A 23579-nucleotide genomic window follows, 5' to 3' on the forward strand; every position below is an offset into this window, starting at 1 on the left:
CTGAGTTATTGAGTAAGACTGGACAAGCCCTCGATCCTATGCAATTCGCATATAGAGCGAACAGAAGTGTCGAGGATGCTTCACTTATGTTGTTAAACTTACTGACTAAGCATCTAGAAGGGAAAAATACCCACGCAAGACTGTTGTTCATTGACTTCTCTTCTGCTTTTAACACTATACAACCCCACATTCTAGCCAGAAGATTGTTAGAGTATCATAAGTTGAACCACAATTTAGTGGGATGGTTACTGGATTTTTTAACTAATAGAATGCAGAGGGTAAAAGTAAATGGTAGCTTTTCAGACGTATTATTTTTATCCACAGGATCACCACAAGGCTGTGTTCTTTCACCCTTACTATACATTTTGTATACTAACATGTGTCAAAGTGTATACGAAAATAGGATACTAATTAAGTTTGCTGATGATACAGTGATAGTGAGTCTGCTACAAGGGGATGAGTCTGGCCATGGTCCAATTGTGGAGGACTTTGTGACCTGGTGCGATGATTCCTATCTAAAGTTAAACACTACCAAAACAAAAGATATGATAATTGATTTTAGAACACGCGATTATTAAAGGACAGGCCGTGGATCAGGTGGAGAGTTATAAATATCTTGGTACAGTGATAGATTCAAAACTGTCATTTGAGTTGAATTGTGATATGGTCTGTAAAAAGGGTCATCAACGTTTGAGTTGCCTTAGGAAACTTGCCAAATTTCACATTGACAGACGTATGTTGACTTTGTTTTATCTCGCTTTTATTGAATCTTTTATGTCATTTTCCATAGTGGTGTGGTATGGAAGCCTGTCAGTGAAGAACAGAAACTCCTTAAACCAAATTGTAAGATGGGCAAGTAAGATAATAGGATTAAATCAAAGGAACTTAGGAAATATTTACACAAATCAGCTGTACCGGAAAGCAAGTGCTGTCTTGAGTGATCGGTCGCATCCCTTAAGGAATGATTTTAAGTTACTTCCGTCTGGTCGCCGGTATGCGGCTTTGAGATGGAAAACAAGACGCTATAAGAATACTTTTGTTCCAGCTGCAATTGAATTCCTAAATAATAAGAGAGAAGTTTTAGTACTTGACAGTTAATATGGATAGAGGATATGTATGTGTTATGGCGCAGTCTGTCATGATGTCTATTTGTTTACTTGTAAATTTGTACGTGATTAGTTGTATGTTTTTATGTCTTTTATGTGGATGACCGAATTATTCTTTTTATCTGCAAAACAATTTTACCTGCGGGTATGAAATAAAATTACCTTGACCTTGACCATAAAAGTAACTCCTAAAAAATAATTCCTAAATAAAATTAAAATAAAATACAAAATAAAAAGCGTTATATTGTAAGTTTAATAGCAATTTGGCTTACTTAAGATTATTGATAAAGGTTAAAGAGGAGGACAAGACCATATATAGTAATCTGAAATTAAAAAAATATATGCTGGTACAGTTTCTTCCATGTCCCTCCCTGATAGCTGACTTTTATTTACAGACAATGAGCTGCTGTATCGTACAAGGGAAGGGGATGTTGTCAAACTTAAAGTTGACACAAAGGAGAGAACTGTTATTGTGCTGAACCAGTTGTTTGTGAGTATCATCTTACTCCATCTTACTTTTTCCGTTTACATGAAGAGCAGTGAGTATTCTCTCTACTGCTGCTGTAGTGAATGTGTTACTTACTGCGAATGTGCTTTGAACCCATCCAGGACAGATCCAGAGCCGCCAGGTACCAAGTGTCTCCAGACATGCAACATGTGTTGTTCGCCTTTGAAGTGAAACCGGTGAGAAACCCTCAGAGTAGTTCACACCATCACATTTCTTCCAGAAGCTGTCCTTCTTTAACTGTTAGGCCATTTGTCTCTGCAGATCTACCAACACTCCTATGTGGCCAAGTACATTATTTACAGCCTTGTGACACAGTAAGACCCACTTTTGTTGTGTCTTCTTCCTTTTATTGTCTGTTGCCTTTTGGTCCCTTTTCTGTCTGTCTTCCTCTCATAAATCTGTGACTGGACACTAATCTGCCCCAAGCTTGACCTCATGTAGGCAGTCCACTGCATCAGCCTTATTTACCTGCTTTCGCTACCTTTGTGGGAATGCATTTAAGTTCCATTCAGTTTTGTGCGCCGTGTTCAGCCTGGCCTGTTTTTAGCCTTTCATCCATCTATGTCTGCTTATTTCCCCACTCTGTATTTGTAGCGAGCCAAGCAAAGTCAGCTTATTCTAAAAAAAAAAGGATGTGGATGATTGATGAAGCCTACAGTGAGGGAACAAACAAAAAAAAAAAAAAAAAAAAAAAACTTCCTTGCTCTAACTGTGCATTTGTATTGAGATACACACTGTGCAATGGGCATGTAGTGTTCATACAGACAAACACTGTATTGGTTTTTTAATGTGTTGTCTCCACAGGGAAACTTGGCCTCTGAATCCCCCTGAAGTGCATGAAGCTGTCCTGCAGTTTGCTGGATGGGGACCCCGAGGCCAGCAGCTGGTAAGGAGGCCTGACCCTTGAGATTACACTTTGTGAATACTGGCACCTTAATGGAAATCTGTCAGAATCGGCCTGGCATCGCAGAGGAGGCACAGTAGTGATGAATGGTTTATCACAGTAGTAGTATCAGTCAAATGTTGTGGCAACAAGAGGTTTATGTGTGCATTGTAATGACCACGTTTAGGACTTTCAAGGTGAACTCTCCTTGCTTTGGCCTCCATCAATGTCTATGTGAAGCCAAATCATTTTTACTTTCACAACTTCATGACAACACATGAGCTGGTGAGAGGCACAGTGGCAGATGGCATCTAGGTGGCACAACCCGGGGCTTGGACAGTCTGGGGTTGCTGTGTGTGTGTGTGTGTGTGTGTGTGTGTGTGTGTGTGTGTGTGTGTGTGTGTGTGCGTGTGTGTGTGCGCGTCCGTCCGTCCGTCCGTCTGTCCGTCTGTCCGTCCACATTTGGGGACAGATTTTATAAAAATGCACCAGTTGATTGGAGATAGTTTGTCCAATTGGGCAAACAAAATTAGTGTCTTCATTTTGGAATTCATTGCAGTTCTATTTGGCATTTCCATTCATTGCTTTTTCATTGCCTCTAATGACACAAGGAGTACGTTTTTAAAAGTATCTTTGAAAAGCTTAATGAGAGCTGAAATAGTTAAAGAATAAAGCCTGAACTTGGATTCAGCACATCTCCAAAAAGTGACCTCTTTTTGTTTATTTTCAAACTTTCATCCCTGGCTGAGTTCACAAGCTGCACAGGAAAATGTGTTAAAAGATAATATTCAACAGTAGCAGTAGAGTGGTACATTTTTCTGTAAATTCAGTTAAACATAATTTAAAGTGTTTAATGACGATGGAGAGCACTGTGTGTTCACATGAGCTGTAATTCAGAGATGAAAAAAAAAGCAAATTTCCGACTTATTAAAAGTGAACGTGAAGATGTTTCACTTTTGTGTTTATAACCTTTTAGATGCAAACAAACTCCTAACTGCATCAGAAAACATGAATAACTGATTTGTTGTCTAGTGTATATGTATCAAAGGACATGTCAGTCAATTTGGGAGTGAGAGACGGCATCTGTTGCTTTAGCAAATGCCCATTACCCATTCGCAAGCAAAGGAGTAAGTGTAGAGTCACAATATCTGAAAGGCAGTGGGTTGGGGTCGATGGGTGGGTCAACAAAATGTATTACTATTATTGACTCAGATCAAAAAACTGTTTTATTTCATGCAGTAAAACAGTAAAAGAAAATGCATAGCCTGTTATATGTGTTGTTCTGTTCTTATTGTAATTGATTGGTGTTTAAACCACCAATAACTTCATACTGTGTAGCTACACATTGTCTGTATAGCCAAAACTTGATGTATCTTAGTTCTATGTGCTTCCATTCCATTAACTTCCATCGTTGTTCAAAAACTAGACTATTAAAATACATCAACGAGCCACACCATCACACTGGGTGGCATGTTCCTCCATTAGGATGCACTAGTGCACCAAATGTGTATTAATCCGCAGCTGAAAATAGTCCCCAAACAGATTTAAAACATACACCTTTTTGTGACATTGGCTAAAAGTTACAGTGCCTTGCTGTTTCAGCAAATTACTTAGCCTTTTTAAAAAATGAAATCATGTATTTGTGACACGTTTCTAAAGATTTACATCTTCTGTAGAAACCAATGGGCTTGGAACTGAGTGCCTCAGATCCTTATCAGATAAAGTAAAGAGAGACAACTAAAACATTGTTACTTTTGGTCTTTTCATGTGATTTGTTGACAAGAAAAATTATGAGAATGACAGACTTATCCTTTGATGAGCTGAAAAGTGCCATTGACCCAAGCACCTGCTAATCTTTTGTTTTATTCTCTTGCCTACTGCAAGACTCTTTTTTTTTTTACCTTGTTGACTTTAAATTTATTTCTGTTTGAATTGCGGTGATTAAACAACAGACCCCATGTTTCATTAGCTATTACTTTAAAGCTCTCTCTTCCTCCATAATTGATCGTATCATTTGCTTTAAATCACAGATACATTGCTGTGAGAAAATATTAACATTTCAAGTGTGCGATGAGACTTTGCCTGCTGAGGGAAAAAAGATTAATTTGCATATGGTAATAGTGTACCTGATTGTTTCTTTTGCAATCCTGTTACTGTAGCTCTGGGTTTGATTTAATGAACAGCCGAGAAAAAAATGAAATGAGCTTTCGTCTTTTGTCTCTGTCTGACCTGGCGAAGTTGCACACATTTCCTTTTTATGCACTATTTCTGCATATAATGATTTTCTAAGTTGATCAGAATTGGAGTGATTTTTAATCAAGTGCTTCATCGGCACATAAAGATGTTTGTGGCAGTATGGCTGTGTGCAGTGATGCATCAGATGTAGTGAGAGGAGCAGGGAGATGAATCCTGCTATACTTCCCTCATTAAGACACAAGCAATTACTCTACCGTGACAGAGCAATCAGCAAGGCTGGGTCGTCACACACACACACACACACACACACACACACACACACACACACACACACATAGTGCATTTCACTATCTTTGTGGGGACTTGTCATTGACATAATGCATTCCCTAGCCCCTTACCCTAACCTTAACCATCACAACTAAATGCCTAACCTTAACCCTTACCCTCACCCTAACCATAACCTAATTCTAACCCTGTTCCTAAAACCAAGTTTTAACCCTCAAACAGCCCTTTAAAGTTGTGGGGTCCAACATTTTGTCCCCGCAAAGCTGTTGATCCCACAGTATAAATCTTTGACAGCAACAGATCAGAGCAAAAGGAGCCATGTCTTTTTCTTTTTTGACTCTTGTGCTGGCGATTTGAGGCTTAGATTTAACTGAAGAGGTTTCAGCTGACAGCACAGTCACACCAACATGGCCTGTGCTTCAGATATCAATCAATCCCACATTCATCTCCGTTATGCTGGCACCAGACGAAGAAGCGAAAACACTGAAGTGGATTGACAGAGGGTTTTAAGTGTCACACACTCATCTTCCCGCGGTGTGTCTTAATTCCTTCAGGCAATGCCATCGTTGCTGCTTAAATCAGCAGTCTATCCTGCAGTTTAGCTCAGCAGTATATCCTGCAGTTTAGCTCAGCCATCGCCCACCCTCAGGAGACAGCATAATGTCTCAATAAACACGGGGAAAAAAATTGTGCGTATGTGCCTGTGGTGCCTCAGACAGCTCCAACTCCTTGATTAGCAACAGAAAGAATTTCATACTGCTTTGGAGAGGAATCTAGCTCAAACTGTAATTAGGCAAATATCCGTTAATAAAGTGCTTAAGGCAGGTGTTGTCTGACAAGGTATTAGCTTGTAAGTGTCATTGAGTGGGTGTTTCTATCTGGATTAAGATAAAGTGGTTGGATAGAAAGATAGATGTGAGACGCAGAGGCAGAGACAAAGTAGTACCAGCTTTGCACCACAGGATGTAGGTTCAAGCCTAGCATTACAGTAATACACCATAGACTGTATGTAATGCACATACAAATTATAGGCTACATACAGTGATACAGTAGATCAGAACAGATACTAATGATGGTTCTGCTTTTCTCTGTCCAGATCTTCATATTTGAAAACAACATTTACTACAGATCAACAGTAGATAGCCGAGCGATCCGCCTGATTTCCACTGGTAAAGAGGGAGTCGTCTTCAATGGCCTTGCTGACTGGCTGTATGAGGGTAAGACAACTGCAAACACAGTTTCAGCAAAACACAACAAAGCCCAGGATGATATTACGTCCCCTTATTTCCATTTAGCAAATAGTGGACTTTCTCCAAAGTTCAAAGACAGCAGTAGGGATTTCTGTCACTTTCAGAATTGACAGAACTTAAGCATGTCTAAAAATACATTACATGGCCAAAAGTATGTGGACACCTTGTATGTGATTGTACTTGTATATGATATGAATATATCATTACAAAAACCATGGCCATTAACATGCTATTATCTTACCCTTTCACTCTCCTTGGAAGACTTTCCTCAAGATTTTGGAACCTCATATGTATTTGCTAATATTTAGTCACAAGAGCATTAGTGAGGTCAGACACTGATGTTGGGTGATGAGACCTGGTCGCCGTTACTGGTGTTGGATGGGGTTGAGGTCGGGGTTCTGTGAATGCCATTCAAGTTCTTCCGCACCAAACATGAAAACCATCTTTGCAGGCCTCGCTTTGCTTAAAGGCATTGTTACATTGAAAAGTAAAAGCCTTTCCCAAACTGTTGTCTAAAATATCATAGTTTGTAGTTTGTGTTACTACACTAGTATATTATCACCTCTTAAGTTGATATAGCAAATGTGTTAGCATTACCATTCATTTGAAGTCATGTTTTGTCTACTAATATTCACTGCTAAATGCTCCACTATGTTCACCAGCTAGTCGCCATCTTTGTCTGTCTGCTGTTTGGGGAAATATAGAATTGGGTGATAACGGTGGATTTGTCACTACAAGCAACCCCTTTCATATACAAGTAGCCATGTGGTGCATTGGTAAAATGAAGATATTGATTACAGGCTCTTTAATTGGATCTACAGAGACCAAACCATGAACAACAGGGGTGTTCACAAACTTTAGGACATATAATGTTTTTAACTAGCTAAATTAGAAGCGCATTTTGATCCAATGTTGTGACACCTGCCCCCCCACCCAGAGGCGTGTTTGTGTGTTTGTGTGCATACTTCCATTTGAAAGAGCACAGCTGGATACATTTCATTGCCCCTCCTTCTCTAGACTTCCCATAGCTTGTCTTTGTTTTCAGGCAGTTTTAATTCATTCATGTCTGCAGCGCTGCAGTCTCACTCAGCAGATGTTTAAAAGCCAGCATACTTTAATATGAGGCATTTTCTGATTACTGCATAATTGAGACAGACATTGCAATTAGATACCACTTGAATATGGCTTTGTTTACAGATGCGCTGCTATGTTTGAGACAAGGTTACCCACTGTGCATTATTGATAATAAAATGTATAGGTTTAAGTGAAGACATCTGTTTCCGGCATGGTTATAATTATTAATTTTGAATTTATTCAGAGAATGGATTTGGATAATGATTGCAGTGTAATTGTATAATTTAATTGCGAAAGGCCAGTTACTATGAGATAAATTCTATTATAGTGCATGAATTGCTTCAGGGTCAGCTCTAATTGGTTTTTCGTTAATGGGATTATTTCTTTGTTGTGGACACAGAACACGACATGAAAGAAGTAATCCATTTTCAATACTAAAGAAAGATTTGTCCAGCTACATTTTGATTGATTTGTCAGCAGATAACAGACTGTCTCACAAAAGCAGAAATCACTTAGCTTTCGTCTTTTACAACACAGTGTGTACTGTATTATTCGGGTGAGATAGGTGTGGAAAAAGTTGTCTGAATGTGGCTCAAGGTGAGGCTGCCTTGTTTCTCTCTGGTATTTAGTGTTCTCCAGTCTTCAACCTTGAGTGAGAGATAGAAAACATTTTTGTGAGCTGCAAATGCTCCCATCACAGAAAGGCTGAAAAAAATCCCATTTATTGCCCTCTAAGCCTCTAAAACTCAAACTTTAAACTTTAAATTTCCACTTTTAAACTTTTACACATGAATGTGCCATATATATATATTTAGAATCTGCTTGTTGCAGTCATTGGAGTTTCAGTATATCGTGCAAATATTGTTGAAATACTCAAAGATAATGTGCCACTTCTATGGCTGCACTATTACATCCAATTTTCTGAAACATTGGGATCCTAACTCAAATTTGAAATAAAGTCCTGTGGGGTTTGAACAATTCCAAAAAATAATTTTCTGTGAGGCTTTGATGTTGTTTAGAGTTAATAATTATACCTCGGTTGTCATAATAACGCATCAACAAACGTAAGCTCTATCTTTGATCAAGAAATTAAAGAAGGGAAGTCATGGGATTGAAGTTGAGACATGAAAGAAATAGATTTTTTACAAGAATATTACAGGAGTTAACATTTGCATGTATACTTATTTCTGTGGGTTTCAGTCTTTGCATTTGCCCTTTCCAAAGCTGATGGAGGTTTAGACAGCTGTGTGTTTGCCTCTGACCACAGTTATTGTCATGCACAGAAGACTGTATCACATCGACCTCACAGCCAATCCACAGCACTCAACACTGATAGTGTGGGAGGACAAAAAACACAAAACCGTTACAGGAAATATTCATCTTTTTGTCTTGTATGAATTGCAGATACAGTACGTATGCTATAGTTGATGTTAAATGCCAGGAATCTTATTTAATGCTCCAACCTTCATGAAATAATGAATAAAATATATGTTGTGCTCCTCCTGGGTTATAGAGGAAATTGTGTTGACTAATGTTCTGTGGACACAGGCCTTGAACGTCCTACTGCACTGCAACACACAAGTCGGCCTTAGCGTGAGAACTCAATTCAAATGTTGAGAATTCAACACTGAAGTTTTGTGTCCTCAATCTGCCCCTGTTACAACAGACTTCCTGTGCATTCACGATGTGAAAAAAAATATATTATTATAGCACGTTGAAATCAACAACGAAATTACAAAGTCCTCGTCCTCAAAAGTTTGAGCTGGGCATTTTTACCAAGAAAGGCTGTTGTTTAGATCTCCACATATAGGTACAGTAGAATGTGTACTGTAAGTGCTTTTGATAGAGCTCTTCTGCCCCCTGCTGGATGCAAATCACTCATCAGGAAACTGCTAAATAAAGGAAACTGTAATCAGGAAAGCTCAAGTATTTAAACTGTCAACATGTAAGAGTAATTGGTTTGTTTTTCCTCAGCATAGGGACTGGGCCATAAATCACACATGCTACAAATATTAAACTAGTGTCTGTTCAAATGGTGACATACTCGAAATGTCTTTATCAGTGTCAGAATATAATAATTACATAAACACCAGCTAACAGAGAAGCTGCAGATAGAGCATTGCAAACCTTTTATATGAAGCATTTTAGGGATGTGGTGTTGGAGCCAAATACTTTTCTCTTTCAGGAGGCAAACATTAAATTTCTTATTGGATTTTTACATGGATTTAACATATATTTCTAGAATAACTTTTGGACAGTTTCCAAAGTTAATCTGGTTTTTGGAAAACATCAGGTTATTTTGTTCCACATCTTCAAAATTTGTATTCTGGTCTTCAGTTTCATGCATGCTTCACAATGCATGTGTTATATAGTTAGTTTAGTTTGTTGGTTTACACATATACAAATATTACAGATTAATATACACATAATCAATAAAAGATTTGATGGAGAGATGAAAAAACCCTCAGAGGGGCTTAACCTGGGCACTCTCCAATGCATACTCAAATTAAAATAGAAAGAAACTCAGAATCTGTTTGTTTTGTTTTTACAGAGGAGATCCTGCAGACTCACATAGCCCACTGGTGGTCTCCAGACGGGCTGCGTCTGGCCTACATGACCATTAATGACACGCTGGTGCCAAAGATGGAAGTTCCCTTCTTCACAGGAACGCCGTACCCCGCCACCTTGGAGTATCACTACCCAAAGGCAAGTCTGCAGCCACAATCTCACACCGATTATCTTAACTTGCTCTACTCATAGATTCTCATTTTGTTGTTACTTGTGTGACCTTCCACATATTTTATTAGCATTGTTGGATGGAGCCTGAGACCTAAGATTTTAATTGCTAATGATGGCTATCCTGTAATTGCTGTGCACATGATTTTAAAAACCTTGAACATTTATTAAAATGGCTATAATCATGGCTGCAGGATAAAACATGTTTTTATTTATATATTTTTCATCCAGATGGTTAGAAAAGTCTTTGAGATTTTTGGTTATCATTCAGAACAATGACTGTGTGTTTAAACAACCAACTGGGTTTTTCAAACATTGCTGGTTAATTATATTTTAGAGAAAACGATGGTTTCCTTTTTGACCCGTATATGTATGATATCGTACGAAAAGTTATGCACACTAAAACGTATGATATACGAAAACTAGGAGAGAGAACTACAGAGCTCCGTGCTACAGAGCGGCAGTTTCTAGTTTAAGCCGCTACAGAGCTTCATGCCGCCGACTACAGTGCTCCGCATTGTGCTCCGTCAGGTAAGCGGTAGTTGGTGGTTCAGTTACCCGAGAATATGACTGTGAGCCAGGTACAGAGCACTGCAAGCTGCCGGTCGTGGTGCTCTGTCAGGTCAGCAGTAGTTGGTGGTTCAGTTACCCCAGAATTGGTGTTTGCTGGGTACAGAGCACCGCGAGGTGCCGGTCGAGGTGCTCCGCCTGATCAGCGGTACCTAGTTGGTGGTTCAGTTACCCCAGAATAGGTGACTGTGCGCTGGGGACAGAGCACCGCGAGCTGCCAGTTATTTCGGTGCAGATTATGGTTAAGTTTAGCTAGGCAAGAAAAAGTGAGTGTTATGCGGCGACAAAAGTTAAGTTTTAGGCACCAAAACGACTAGTTAAGTTTAGAAAAAGATCGTCGTTTGTATTAAAACACGCATTTCCTGGGTGAAAGTCTTTTCGTTTCTCCGGGAAGCAAACTCCGCTGCCTGGCTTGTAAATCCTGTATGTTAACACCCACTCATCCTCCCCGACCACTTTCCTATGCAGCCAGCCACGTTCTTATACAGCAGCAGTCAATGTGGTGCACACAGCAAAAAAAAACGTGTTAATCATACGAATTACAGTAGTTAACTTTCGAACGTATGGTTCAGAACAGGCTAGGCTATACTATTAACTACACGAGAGGCAAGGAATGGAGGTTAATGAATGTCTTAAAAGGCAAACGTTTGCTAACAAGTTTGCCATATCAACCTAAAATGTGCCCCAAAGTGCCCAAAAAAAAACCATGTTGATGTTGTTATGCATAGAGGACTGTGATAGATAGAACGTGTTTAACTATAAGGACAACAGAACAGAACAAAAGACAATTCCTTATTGTCTGCAACTGAACTCAAACTGAACAACTCCAGTCTGACCTATCTAGTGTCCTCTTGGACCTTGCAGGCTGGGGAGGAAAACCCTGTAGTGCACCTGTCAGTGGTGAGCCTCAATGGTCCCTTGCACACTGTTGTGATGAAGAAACCTGATGACCCCCGAATAGGGTGAGTGACAGCCCAACGGTGCCTTATTATTGTGTATAAAAGAACAAGCATCAAAAATAGCCTAGAGTATTAGCCACATACTACATACAGTATTTTCATAAGGTAGTTGAGACAGAGGTCATCAGTGGTGGTGGTGATGTAATCTCACTTTCTGTTTTTCCAGGAGGGAATATTATATCACTATGGTAAAATGGGCTACCAGCACCAAACTGGCTGTCAACTGGCTAAACAGAGGCCAGAACAACTCTATCCTGACACTGTGTGAGGCTACAACTGGAGTCTGCATTAAGGTGAAACAATCTGCAAATGTTATTTGACAAAGTGTGAAATTTGCTGTCAGTGTGTATTTTGTGTTCAGGATAAATTCATAGATTCAGAAAAAAACTTAAAGTCCTACTCCTTTTGTTTCAGAAACATGAGGATGAGAGTGAGAGCTGGTTGCACAGACAGGTACGTGATGAAAACACTGATTCCCTGTTGTTGTGTAGTAGTTAGTAAAAAACACAGACAGTGTTTGTTTCATGTGTCGGAGCTTGAACGAGTAAATAACAGGTTGTGCTACCTACGACCGAATCACAGCTGTGATGATATTAAGTACAACAGCACTCCCTCTCGTGTGACATTGCTTAAATACAAAAGCCCTGCAGGTACATTTTCTTTTCTCTCCTTTCTGCAGAATGAAGCACCGCTCTTTTCCCATGACGCACACAAGTTCTTCTTCACCAGAGCAATCCCTCAGGGTGGGAGAGGAAAGTTTTTCCACATTTCTATGTCCACCTCTCTGGTAAAAATAAATGCAGAATTATCCTTATGATATTTGTGTTGAAGGTTTGGTACAGTGTGCTTAACGTCCCTTTACTTTATTCTAGCCTAACACGAGCACAGACATACTTCAGTCCCTGACCTCTGGAGACTGGGACGTCACCAGCATCTTGGCCTACAATCATAAAAGGAACCTCATGTAAGACATGTTGATGTTTTTTTAACAGCCAGTGCTGCAAAATCATGGCTATTCTGTTACTTGATGGTAATGTTTGGATGTTTTCCAGATACTTTCTAAGCACAGAGGACGACCCCAAACGACGGCACTTGTACAGGTTGGATTTTCCCACAAGTTATACTTCTGTGTTTTCTGCAAGTGCTATACACTATACAATGATGCTCACTCAGTGCCATCCCACAGTGCTGACACCATCCCTCCGTTCAACCGCTGCTGCCTGTCTTGTGAGTTCAAGTGCGGCTATGTGGAAGTTTCATTCAGCCCCAACATGCAGTACTTCTTACTTAACTGTAAAGGTGAGCGTCCTGGACCTTGAATCTCTTGTCAAAGCTGTTTTTAGAACAGCGGACTGAGAGCGCTTTATATCCTTGCACTCCTGAGAATGAAAGTCGTTGGGGGGAGGCAGAAAGCCACGTTCAGTAGAAAGCACAACTCAATTAGTGTTACATGTCAGGTTGAGAGCTTATATCGAACTGGACATTAGCAGATAACCTCAAACCTCTGCTGGATCCCTCTAATTAGCCACAGAAATAAATGTATTGTCTGACTGCAGGCCAAGAGTAATGTGAGCACTACTGAGCTGCTGGCAGCTGCTGAGCTGTGTGGCTTTCTGTTTTATTTTATTTTACTATTTGTCATATGAAAATACAGTGTGTGATTGTTTGCTAGATATTCATTGTAGAGACACTCTGCCATTATTTATTTGTTTGCTCTTGTGGCTTCATCACAGGGACACAAGATCACAGTTTCTATAGAGGCTGATTTGTTTAGGAGGCTCACTCCAGAGAGAAAAAGTGCCAGTGGCTTTCTTCATTAATTGGATCTTTGGAGAGCAGCTCAATTGTGAAATAAAAAGCTACTTCCTCATGGGACGGAAGTAGATTATTAACTGCAGAGCTGGCTGAGAGGGCTGTTTCTGAACTCTGTTTAAGATGAGACAGGGAGGTGTTTCTGTTGCAGAGAAGGATTAGGTTTCAGATGCTTGATTACTGGTGTGGTGGCCTTTTTCTCAGTGCCTTGTTAAAGCAAATGAACTTATATCATTGCATTCCTGTTAACTGATTTTCCCTGAATTGTTTTGTGCAGGTCCAGATATACCGAGTGTGGCTATCTATAGCACAGAGGACAAACAGAGTGAGTGTCATCTCAGTAGTATTGTCCTCCTACTTCACCATTACTGTACTGAATGATATGAATATGTTTAACTGACTAGATTTGTCATTAAGAGATTGTAACACCTGTTTAAACTGCTTAACTGCAGAGGTGTTTGACGTGGAGACAAATGAAATAGTAAACAACACGTACAACAACATGCAGATGCCCAGAGTGGAGTACGAGACCATCACCATAGACGATTACAGTATGTACTCATGTGGAATTAGCAAATACTGTACACAAATATTACCTATGTGTACATCTTAATGAAATTACAACCAGTCGTCTTGTATTATAAGATTCCCTATACCCTTATCTGTTAACCCTATCTGTTGTAGCTCTGACAATGCAGATTCTGAAGCCAGCTGGATTCATAGATACAGCCCATTACCCCTTACTGCTGCTAGTGTAAGTATGAATATGTCTGACTGTCTTAATTCCAAAAATACATATTTATGAAACAGTGCACAGAATATTATCAACACTTGAATGCAGCAATTACTTTCATTACCGTTGAAAAAGTTGAAAAATACTACAGCGATTTAGTATGCACGTCCCTAAATTTGGGAGACTCACAGAAATTGTATTTAAAACTGACAGAATTGTCAAAAAGGTTTATATCCTGACTTTTAGTACCTAGTAGGGTTCAAGATCCAAAAATGCTGGATCCTACATTTCCCATAATGCAACTCAAAAGTATCTTTTGTTGGGCCCTGGTAAGGCCTTTCAAGCTACTGCCCCCAATAGTTAATGCAGCCTTTCTGTCATTTATTTTTGATTGTTTGGTCTATTAACCTTAAAAAAAAGTAAGCATTTCCTGTCACAATTCCTCAGGGCTCAAAGTGAAGTTGTCACATTTCTTATGTTGTCCAAAACCCCAGATATTCACTTTAAAATTATTTTTAAAAAGGCAAAAGTTTTACATTGTTAATGACTTAAATGACTAAATAGTCACTAAAATAGTTGTCAATTAATTTTCTGTCACTCAACTAATCATTAGTTGTTTCAGCAGCACAATGTAATGCTGTAATATAATAAAAAAAACTAAATACTACATTTGTGAAAATCGCTTTGCCAGACCTTCCTAGTATGAACTGACTGATAAGGTGCTGTTGTACTGGACTACATTACATTGCAAGGTAATCTGTCGTGTAACAGTCCTTTGTTCTTATTTGTATATATTTCCTTTTGATGTTAAACCCTCTATTCGGGTTATATAACCAACAATACTAAAATAAAATCTGTCTTCCTCTTAACAAGATTCCAATATAATATTAATCTCTGAGAAATTTGTCAGTCCTTAAAATGACCAACATATGGCTGTGGCTTTCGTATAGGGATGGTACACCCGGCGGGCAGATGGTGTCGGAGCAGTTCCGAGTGGACTGGGCCACGGTTTTGGTCAGCAGCTTCAGCACTATCGTCATCCGCTTTGACGGCCACGGCAGCGGCTTCCAGGGCACCAACTTTCTCCACAAAGTCAGGAGGAAACTGGGAAGACTAGAGGAGAGGGACCAGCTAGAGGCACTCAGGTTAAGACTTGTGCTTTCATAACAAGCATGACAGTAACCGAGGCCTTGGCAGTCTTTGCATTCCAGAACACTGAAAGTTTGACCAGTTTTCTTTTATTTTTAGGTTCATATCCAAAGAGCATTACGTTGATCAGAGTCGAATGGGAGTTTATGGAAAGGTAAGGACAAGACAACACACCAAAGAGGCTCCTGAGATACAGTAACTGCTTCACATTGAAATTATTATCATGACTTATAATTAATTAGACTTCTTGATGTGTTTCTGTGTCTCCCGTACCTTTGTTCAGGCCTATGGAGGATATTTAGCCACGATGCTTCTGAGCTCTGAGGAGTTTAACCAACTTAAGTGTGGAACAGCAGTCTCCCCCATTACAGATTTCGAGCTCTATGGTATAACTTTCCACATATTTTTTTTCTATGGATGTGTTAAAGATGTCATGTTCTTGGGACAGTGTCTGAAGGGGCTCAATCTTTCTAACTTAGTTTTTCCTCTTTTCTAAATGGCAGCTTCTGCATTTTCAGAACGATACCTCGGCTCAAAGACAGATTCCCGAGTATATACGGTAAAGTTTTAACGTATAATAATAAATAACGCACCAAGATGTTTAGCTAAAATGTACAGGGATGGAGTTAAGGGTTATTTTTGATGACATATATGCTGGATTTCCCTCTCTCTTTACTTCAGATGGCAAATTTAGCACACAGAGCAGGTCAGCTTCTGCAAAAGCAATACTTGATAATTCACCCAACTGCTGACGGTAACAGACATATGTTTTATATATTATTTCTCAATACTGCAGTGAGTAAAACACTAACAATTTAACTGTGATCACACCCTAATGTGTTGTCTCCAATCTTATCTTCTTGACTACCACAGAGAAGGTTCACTTCCAGCACACGGCCAAATTTATCAATCATTTAATCAGCGAGAAGGCCAATTACACTCTACAGGTGAGTTTCTGAAATCACTGTTATACCTGACAAATGGACCTGTGTATAACTGTGAGGATTTAATTTGACTGACTCAGACTGCTGACACCTCATATTAATTGTGGCTGAACGTGAGATTGCATTTTCGCACAGAACAAGGACTCTGGATTTTGTCTTAACAGCCAAGTTTGGACAGGAGGAACAATTACATTTTTTGGCATACTATGCTATAACTTTTGTATGATATACTATATATATATATATACTATGATTTTCATAACCCTTTTTTATGACACACTATTCTATGATTTTTTTAAGACTTTTTTGGCATACTATGACTTATTATGACTTTTTTATGACACACTATACTATTACTTTTTTATGACATTTCTTGACATACTATACTATGACTTTTTATAATTTCTATGACACACTATATACTATGACTTTTTATTAACTTTTTATGAGATACTATACTCTGATTTCTTTGGGATACTATACTATGACTTTTTTTATGACTTTAGTTATGACATACTATACTATTACTACTATGATACTATATATGATACTATAATACAATATATTAGGATTTCTTTATAACTTTTTAATGACATTTTGTCTTGGCATACTATACTATGACTTTTTGATTTTGTATGACATAGTATACTATTACTACTAAGATACTATATATTATATATATATATCGTAATATATTACGATTTCTTTATCACTTTTTTATGACATCCTATACTGACATTTTATGATTTTTTTATCACATACTATACTATGACTTTTTATAAACTTTTTATCACATACTATACTATGACTTTTTATAAACTTTTTAACACATACATACTATGATTTTTTTTAATGATTTTTATGACATACTATACTATAACTTTTTATGATTTTTTTGTCATGCTATGAATTGTTCGTGATTTTTATGACATACCTATGATTTTTTTTTATGATTTTTATGACACTATAGTTGTACTTTTTGTGATTTTTTTATTTTATACTATGACTTTTTATGACATACTGACTTTTTTATGACTTTTTATTACGTGCTATACTATGACCTTTTATGAAATTTTTTTACATTCTATACTATGACTTTTTATGACATACTATACTATGACTTTTTTATGACACACTATACTATGACTTTATATGAAATGTTTTGACATACTATACTATGACTTTTTATGACATAGTATACTATGACTTTTTATGACATTTTTATGACATACTATACTATGACTTTTTAATAACTTTCTATGACATACTATACTATGATTTTTTTGGCTTACTATATTATGACTTTTTATGACATTCTATACAACAACTTTTTATGACATACTATACTATTACTTTTTATGATTTTGTTATGACATACTGTACTTAGATTTTTTTAATGATTATTTTTATCACATACTATACTATGACTTTATGACATTTTTATGACACACTATATTATGACTTTTTATGAAATGCTTTGGCATTCTATACTATGACTTTTTATGACATACTATACTATAACTTTTGTAAGGATTTTTTTATTTCACTATGACTTTTTTGACTTTTATGACATACTATACTATAACTTTTTATGATTTTTTTGTCATACTATGACTTATTTATGACATTTTTTATGGCATTCTATACTACGACTTTTTATGACATACTATACTATGACTTTTTTATTCTATTTTTCATGACATACTGACTTTTTCATGACTTTTATGACACACTATGCTATGATTTTTTAAGACATTTTTGGCGTACTATACTATGGCTTTTTCTGACTTTTTATTACGCACTATACTATGACTTTTTATGAATTTGTTTGGCATTCTATACTATGACTTTTCATGACTTTTTTATGACACACTATAGAATGACTTATTATGAAATATTTCAACATACTATATACTATATTGTGGCTTTTTCAACATACTATAGTATGGCTTTTTATCACTTCTTTTGACAATCTATACTATGGCTTTATTATCACTTTTTTCGACATACTATAATATGGCTTTTTTATCACTTTTTTCGACATACTATACTATGGCTTTTTTATCACTTTTTTCGACATACTATAATATGGCTTTTTTATCATTTTTTTCAACATACTATACTATGGCTTTTTTCTCACTTTATTTTAATACTGTACTATGGCTTTTTTAATCCCTTTTTTCGACATACTATACTATGGCTTTTTCTACATACTATCCTATGGCTTTTTTATCCCTTTTTCAAAATACTATAATATGGCGTTTTCTTCATACTATCCTAATGCTTTTTTATCACTTTTTCAAAATACTATACTATGGCTTCTTTTTCCACTTTTTTCCACATACTATACTATGGATTTATTATCACTTTTTTCGACATACCATACCATGGCTTTTTTTGACATACTATACTATGGCTTTTTTATCACTTTTTCGACATACTATACTATGACTTTTTTATCACTTTTTCGACATGCTATACTATGGCTTTTTTCAACATACTATACTATGGCTTTATTATCACTTTTTTCAACATACTATACTATGGCTTTATTATCACGTTTTTCGACATACTATAATATGGATTTTTTCAACATACTATAATATGGCTTTTTTAATCACTTTTTTCAACATACTATACTATGGCTTCATTATCACTTTTTTGACATACTATACTATGGCTTTATTACCACTTTTTCGACATACTATACTATGGCTTTTTTATCACCTTTTTCTACGTACTGTACTATGGCTTTTTTCAACATACTATAATATGGCTTTTTATCACTTCTTTTGACAATCTATACTATGGCTTTATTATCACTTTTTTCGACATACTATAATATGGCTTTTTTATCACTTTTTTCGACATAGTATACTATCGCTTTATTATCAGTTTTTTCGACATACTATACTATGGCTTTTTTCGACATACTATAATATTTTTTTTTATCATTTTTTTCAACATACTATACTATGGCTTTATTATAACCTTTTTTGACATACTATACTATGGCCTTTTTCTCACTTTTTTTGACCTGCTATACTATGGCTTTTTCAACATACTAAAATATGGCTTTTTTATCACTTTTTTCAACATACTACACTATGGCTTTATTATCCCTTTTTTTAACATACTGTACTATGACTTTTTTCAACATACTATCCTATGGCTTTTTTCGACATACTATAATATGGTTTTTTTATCACTTTTTTCTACTCACTATACTATGGCTTTTTTCTCACTTTATTTTAATACTGTACTATGGCTTTTTTAATCCCTTTTTTCAACATACTATACTATGGCTTTTTCTACATACTATCCTATGGCTTATTTATCACTTTTTCAAAATACTATACTATGGCTTTTTTCGACATACTATAATATGTTTTTTTTATCATTTTTTTCAACATACTATACTATGGCTTTATTATAACCTTTTTTGACATACTATAACATGGCTTTTTTATCACTTTTTTCGACATACTATACTATGGCTTTTTGCTCATTTTTTTTGACCTGCTATACTATGGCTTTTTCAACATACTAAAATATGGCTTTTTTTTACCACTTTTTTCAACATACTGCACTATGGCTTTATTATCCCTTTTTTTAACATACTGTACTATGGCTTTTTTCAACATACTATCCTATGGCTTTTTTCGACATACTATAATATGGTTTTTTTATCACTTTTTTCGACATACTATACTATGGCTTTTTTCTACTCACTATACTATGGCTTTTTTCTCACTTTATTTTAATACTGTAATATGGCTTTTTTAATCCCTTTTTTCGACATACTATACTATGGCTTTTTCTACATACTATCCTATGGCTTATTTATCACTTTTTCAAAATACTATGCTATGGCTTTTCTCGACATACGATACTATGGCTTTTTTATCACTTTTTCAACATACTATACTATGGCTTCTTTTTCCACTTTTTTCCACATACTATACTATGGATTTATTATCACTTTTTTCGACATACCATACCATGGCTTTTTTCGACATACTATACTATGGCTTTTTTATCACTTTTTCGACATACTATACTATGACTTTTTTATCACTTTTTTCGACATACCATACCATGGCTTTTTTCGACATACTATACTATGGCTTTATTATCACTTTTTTCAACATACTATAATATGGCTTTTTTAATCACTTTTTTCAACATACGATACTATGGCTTTTTTATAATTTTTTCAACATACTATACTATGGATTTTTTTATCACTTTTTTCAACATACTATACTCTGGCTTCATTATCACTTTTTTCAACATACTATACTATGGCTTTTTTCTCTTTCTTTTTTTACCTGCTATACTATGGCTTTTTATGACATACTATACTATGACTTTTTTATTCTATTTTTCATGACATACTGACTTTTTCATAACTTTTATGACACACTATGCTATGATTTTTTAAGACATTTTTGGCGTACTATACTATGGCTTTTTCTGACTTTTTATTACGCACTATGAATTTGTTTGGCATTCTATACTATGACTTTTCATGACTTTTTTATGACACACTATAGAATGACTTATGAAATATTTCGACATACTATATACTATATTGTGGCTTTTTCAACATACTATAATATGGCTTTAACATCACTTTTTTCAACATACTTTACTATGGCTTTTTTATTACTTTTTTGACATACTATACTATGGCTTTATTATCACTTTTTCGACATACTATACTATGGCTTTTTTATCACCTTTTTCTACGTACTATACTATGGCTTTTTTCAACATACTAATATGGCTTTTTATCACTTCTTTTGACAATCTATACTATGGCTTTATTATCACTTTTTTCGACATACTATAATATGGCTTTTTTATCACTTTTTTCGACATAGTATACTATCGCTTCATTATCAGTTTTTTCGACATACTATACTATGGCTTTTTTCTCACTTTATTTTAATACTATACTATGGCTTTTTTAATCCCTTTTTTCGACATACTATACTATGGCTTTTTCTACATACTATCCTATGGCTTGTTTATCACTTTTTCAAAATACTATGCAGGTGGCTTTTTTATCACTTTTTTCGACATACTATACTATGGATTTTTTATCACTTTTTTCAACATACTATACTCTGGCTTCATTATCACTTTTTTCAACATACTATAATGTGGCTTTTTTCTCACTTCTTCCAACGTACTATACTATGGCTTTTTTTTAATAATTTTTTTCGACATTCTATTCTATGGCTTTTTTATCACTTTTTTCGACATAGTATACTATCGCTTCATTATCAGTTTTTTCGACATACTATACTATGGCTTTTTTCTACTCACTATACTATGGCTTTTTTCTCACTTTATTTTAATACTATACTATGGCTTTTTTAATCCCTTTTTTCGACATACTATACTATGGCTTTTTCTACATACTATCCTATGGCTTGTTTATCACTTTTTCAAAATACTATGCAGGTGGCTTTTTTATCACTTTTTTCGACATACTATACTATGGCTTTTTTTTATAATTTTTTCAACATACTATACTATGGCTTTTTTCAACATACTATACTATGGATTTTTTATCACTTTTTTCAACATACTATACTCTGGCTTCATTATCACTTTTTTCAACATACTATAATGTGGCTTTTTTCTCACTTCTTCCAACGTACTATACTATGGCTTTTTTTTATAATTTTTTTCGACATTCTATTCTATGGCTTTTTTATCACTTTTTTCAACATACTATAATGTGGCTTTTTTTATCACTTTTTTCGACAAACTATACTATGGCTTTTTATGACATACTATACTATGACTTTTTTATTCTATTTTTCATGACATACTGACTTTTTCATAACTTTTATGACACACTATGCTATGATTTTTAAGACATTTTTGGCGTACTATACTATGGCTTTTTATGACTTTTTATTACGCACTATACTATGACTTTTTATGAATTTGTTTGGCATTCTATACTATGATTTTTCATGACTTTTTTATGACACACTATAGAATAACTTATTATGAAATATTTCAACATACTATATACTATATTGTGCCTTTTTCAACATACTATAATATGGCTTTAACGCACTTTTTTCAACATACTATACTATGGCTTTTTTATTACTTTTTTGACATACTATACTATGGCTTTATTATCAGTTTTTTCGACATACTATCCTATGGCTTTTTTCGACATACTATAATATGTTTTTTTTATCATTTTTTTCAACATACTATACTATGGCTTTATTATAACCTTTTTTGAAATACTATAACATGGCTTTTTTCTCACCTTTTTTGACCTGCTATACTATGGCTTTTTGAACATACTAAAATATGGCTTTTTTATCACTTTTTTCAACATACTACACTATGGCTTTATTATCCCTTTTTTTAACATACTGTACTATGGCTTTTTTCAACATACTATCCTATGGCTTTTTTCGACATACTATAATATGGCTTTTTAATCACTTTTTTCGACATACTATACTATGGGTTTTTTCGACATACTGTACTATGGCTTTTTTCTCACTTTATTTTAATACTATACTATGGCTTTTTTATCCCTTTTTTTGACATACTATACTATGGCTTTTTCTACATACTATCCTATGGCTTGTTTATCACTTTTTCAAAATACTATGCTATGGCTTTTTTCGACATATGATACTATGGCTTTTTTTATCACTTTTTCAACATACTATACTATGGCTTTTTTTTCCACTTTTTTCCACATACTATACTATGGCTTTTTTCGACATACTATAATATGGCTTTTTTATCACTTTTTTCGACATACTATACTATGGCTTTTTTTTTATAATTTTTTCAACATACTATACTATGGCTTTTTTCAACATACTGTACTATGGATTTTTTATCACTTTTTTCAACATACTATACTCTGGCTTCATTATCACGTTTTTCAACATACTATACTATGGCTTTATTATCACTTTTTTCAACATAATATACTATGGCTTCATTTTCACTTTTTTCAACATACTATACTATGGATTTTTTATCACTTTTTTCAACATACTATACTCTGGCTTCATTATCACTTTTTTCAACATACTATAATGTGTTTTTTTTCTCACTTTTTCCAACATATTATACTATGGCTTTTTTTATAATTTTTTTTTGACATTCTATTCTATGGCTTTATTATCACTTTTTTCAACATACTAAACTATGGCTTTTTTTTTATCACTTTTTTCGACATACTATACTATGGCTTTTTTTTATAATTTTTTCAACATGCTATACTATGGCTTTTTTCAACATACTGTACTATGGATTTTTTTATCACTTTTTTCAACATACTATACTCTGGCTTCATTATCACTTTTTTCAACA

At 35.4% G+C, this 23579-nt stretch overlaps 1 protein-coding gene across 5 annotated transcripts in view; it reads left to right on the forward strand.

Moving 5' to 3' along the window:
- The window catches only part of LOC116046072 (dipeptidyl aminopeptidase-like protein 6), a 116273-nt gene that overhangs the window by 90906 nt on the left and 1788 nt on the right, over window positions 1-23579 (forward strand). For 4 of the 5 annotated variants that reach the window (XM_036005418.1, XM_031294240.2, XM_031294237.2 and 1 more), the window contains 22 exons: window positions 1502-1596; window positions 1716-1790; window positions 1876-1928; window positions 2419-2500; window positions 6075-6195; window positions 9854-10008; window positions 11473-11570; window positions 11734-11860; window positions 11982-12020; window positions 12247-12354; window positions 12440-12531; window positions 12620-12667; window positions 12754-12866; window positions 13657-13704; window positions 13832-13930; window positions 14064-14133; window positions 15063-15257; window positions 15361-15415; window positions 15545-15647; window positions 15765-15820; window positions 15943-16015; window positions 16135-16208. In XM_036005418.1, coding sequence (XP_035861311.1) covers window positions 1502-1596; window positions 1716-1790; window positions 1876-1928; window positions 2419-2500; window positions 6075-6195; window positions 9854-10008; window positions 11473-11570; window positions 11734-11860; window positions 11982-12020; window positions 12247-12354; window positions 12440-12531; window positions 12620-12667; window positions 12754-12866; window positions 13657-13704; window positions 13832-13930; window positions 14064-14133; window positions 15063-15257; window positions 15361-15415; window positions 15545-15647; window positions 15765-15820; window positions 15943-16015; window positions 16135-16208 — 1979 coding nt within the window. The remainder of the gene's footprint in view (window positions 1-1501; window positions 1597-1715; window positions 1791-1875; window positions 1929-2418; window positions 2501-6074; window positions 6196-9853; window positions 10009-11472; window positions 11571-11733; window positions 11861-11981; window positions 12021-12246; window positions 12355-12439; window positions 12532-12619; window positions 12668-12753; window positions 12867-13656; window positions 13705-13831; window positions 13931-14063; window positions 14134-15062; window positions 15258-15360; window positions 15416-15544; window positions 15648-15764; window positions 15821-15942; window positions 16016-16134; window positions 16209-23579) is intronic. The other variant, XM_036005420.1, reaches the window with a different exon arrangement.

Source organism: Sander lucioperca, chromosome 9 (genome assembly GCF_008315115.2).
Source record: "Sander lucioperca isolate FBNREF2018 chromosome 9, SLUC_FBN_1.2, whole genome shotgun sequence".
In the NCBI taxonomy this organism is placed as follows: Eukaryota; Metazoa; Chordata; class Actinopteri; order Perciformes; family Percidae; genus Sander; species Sander lucioperca.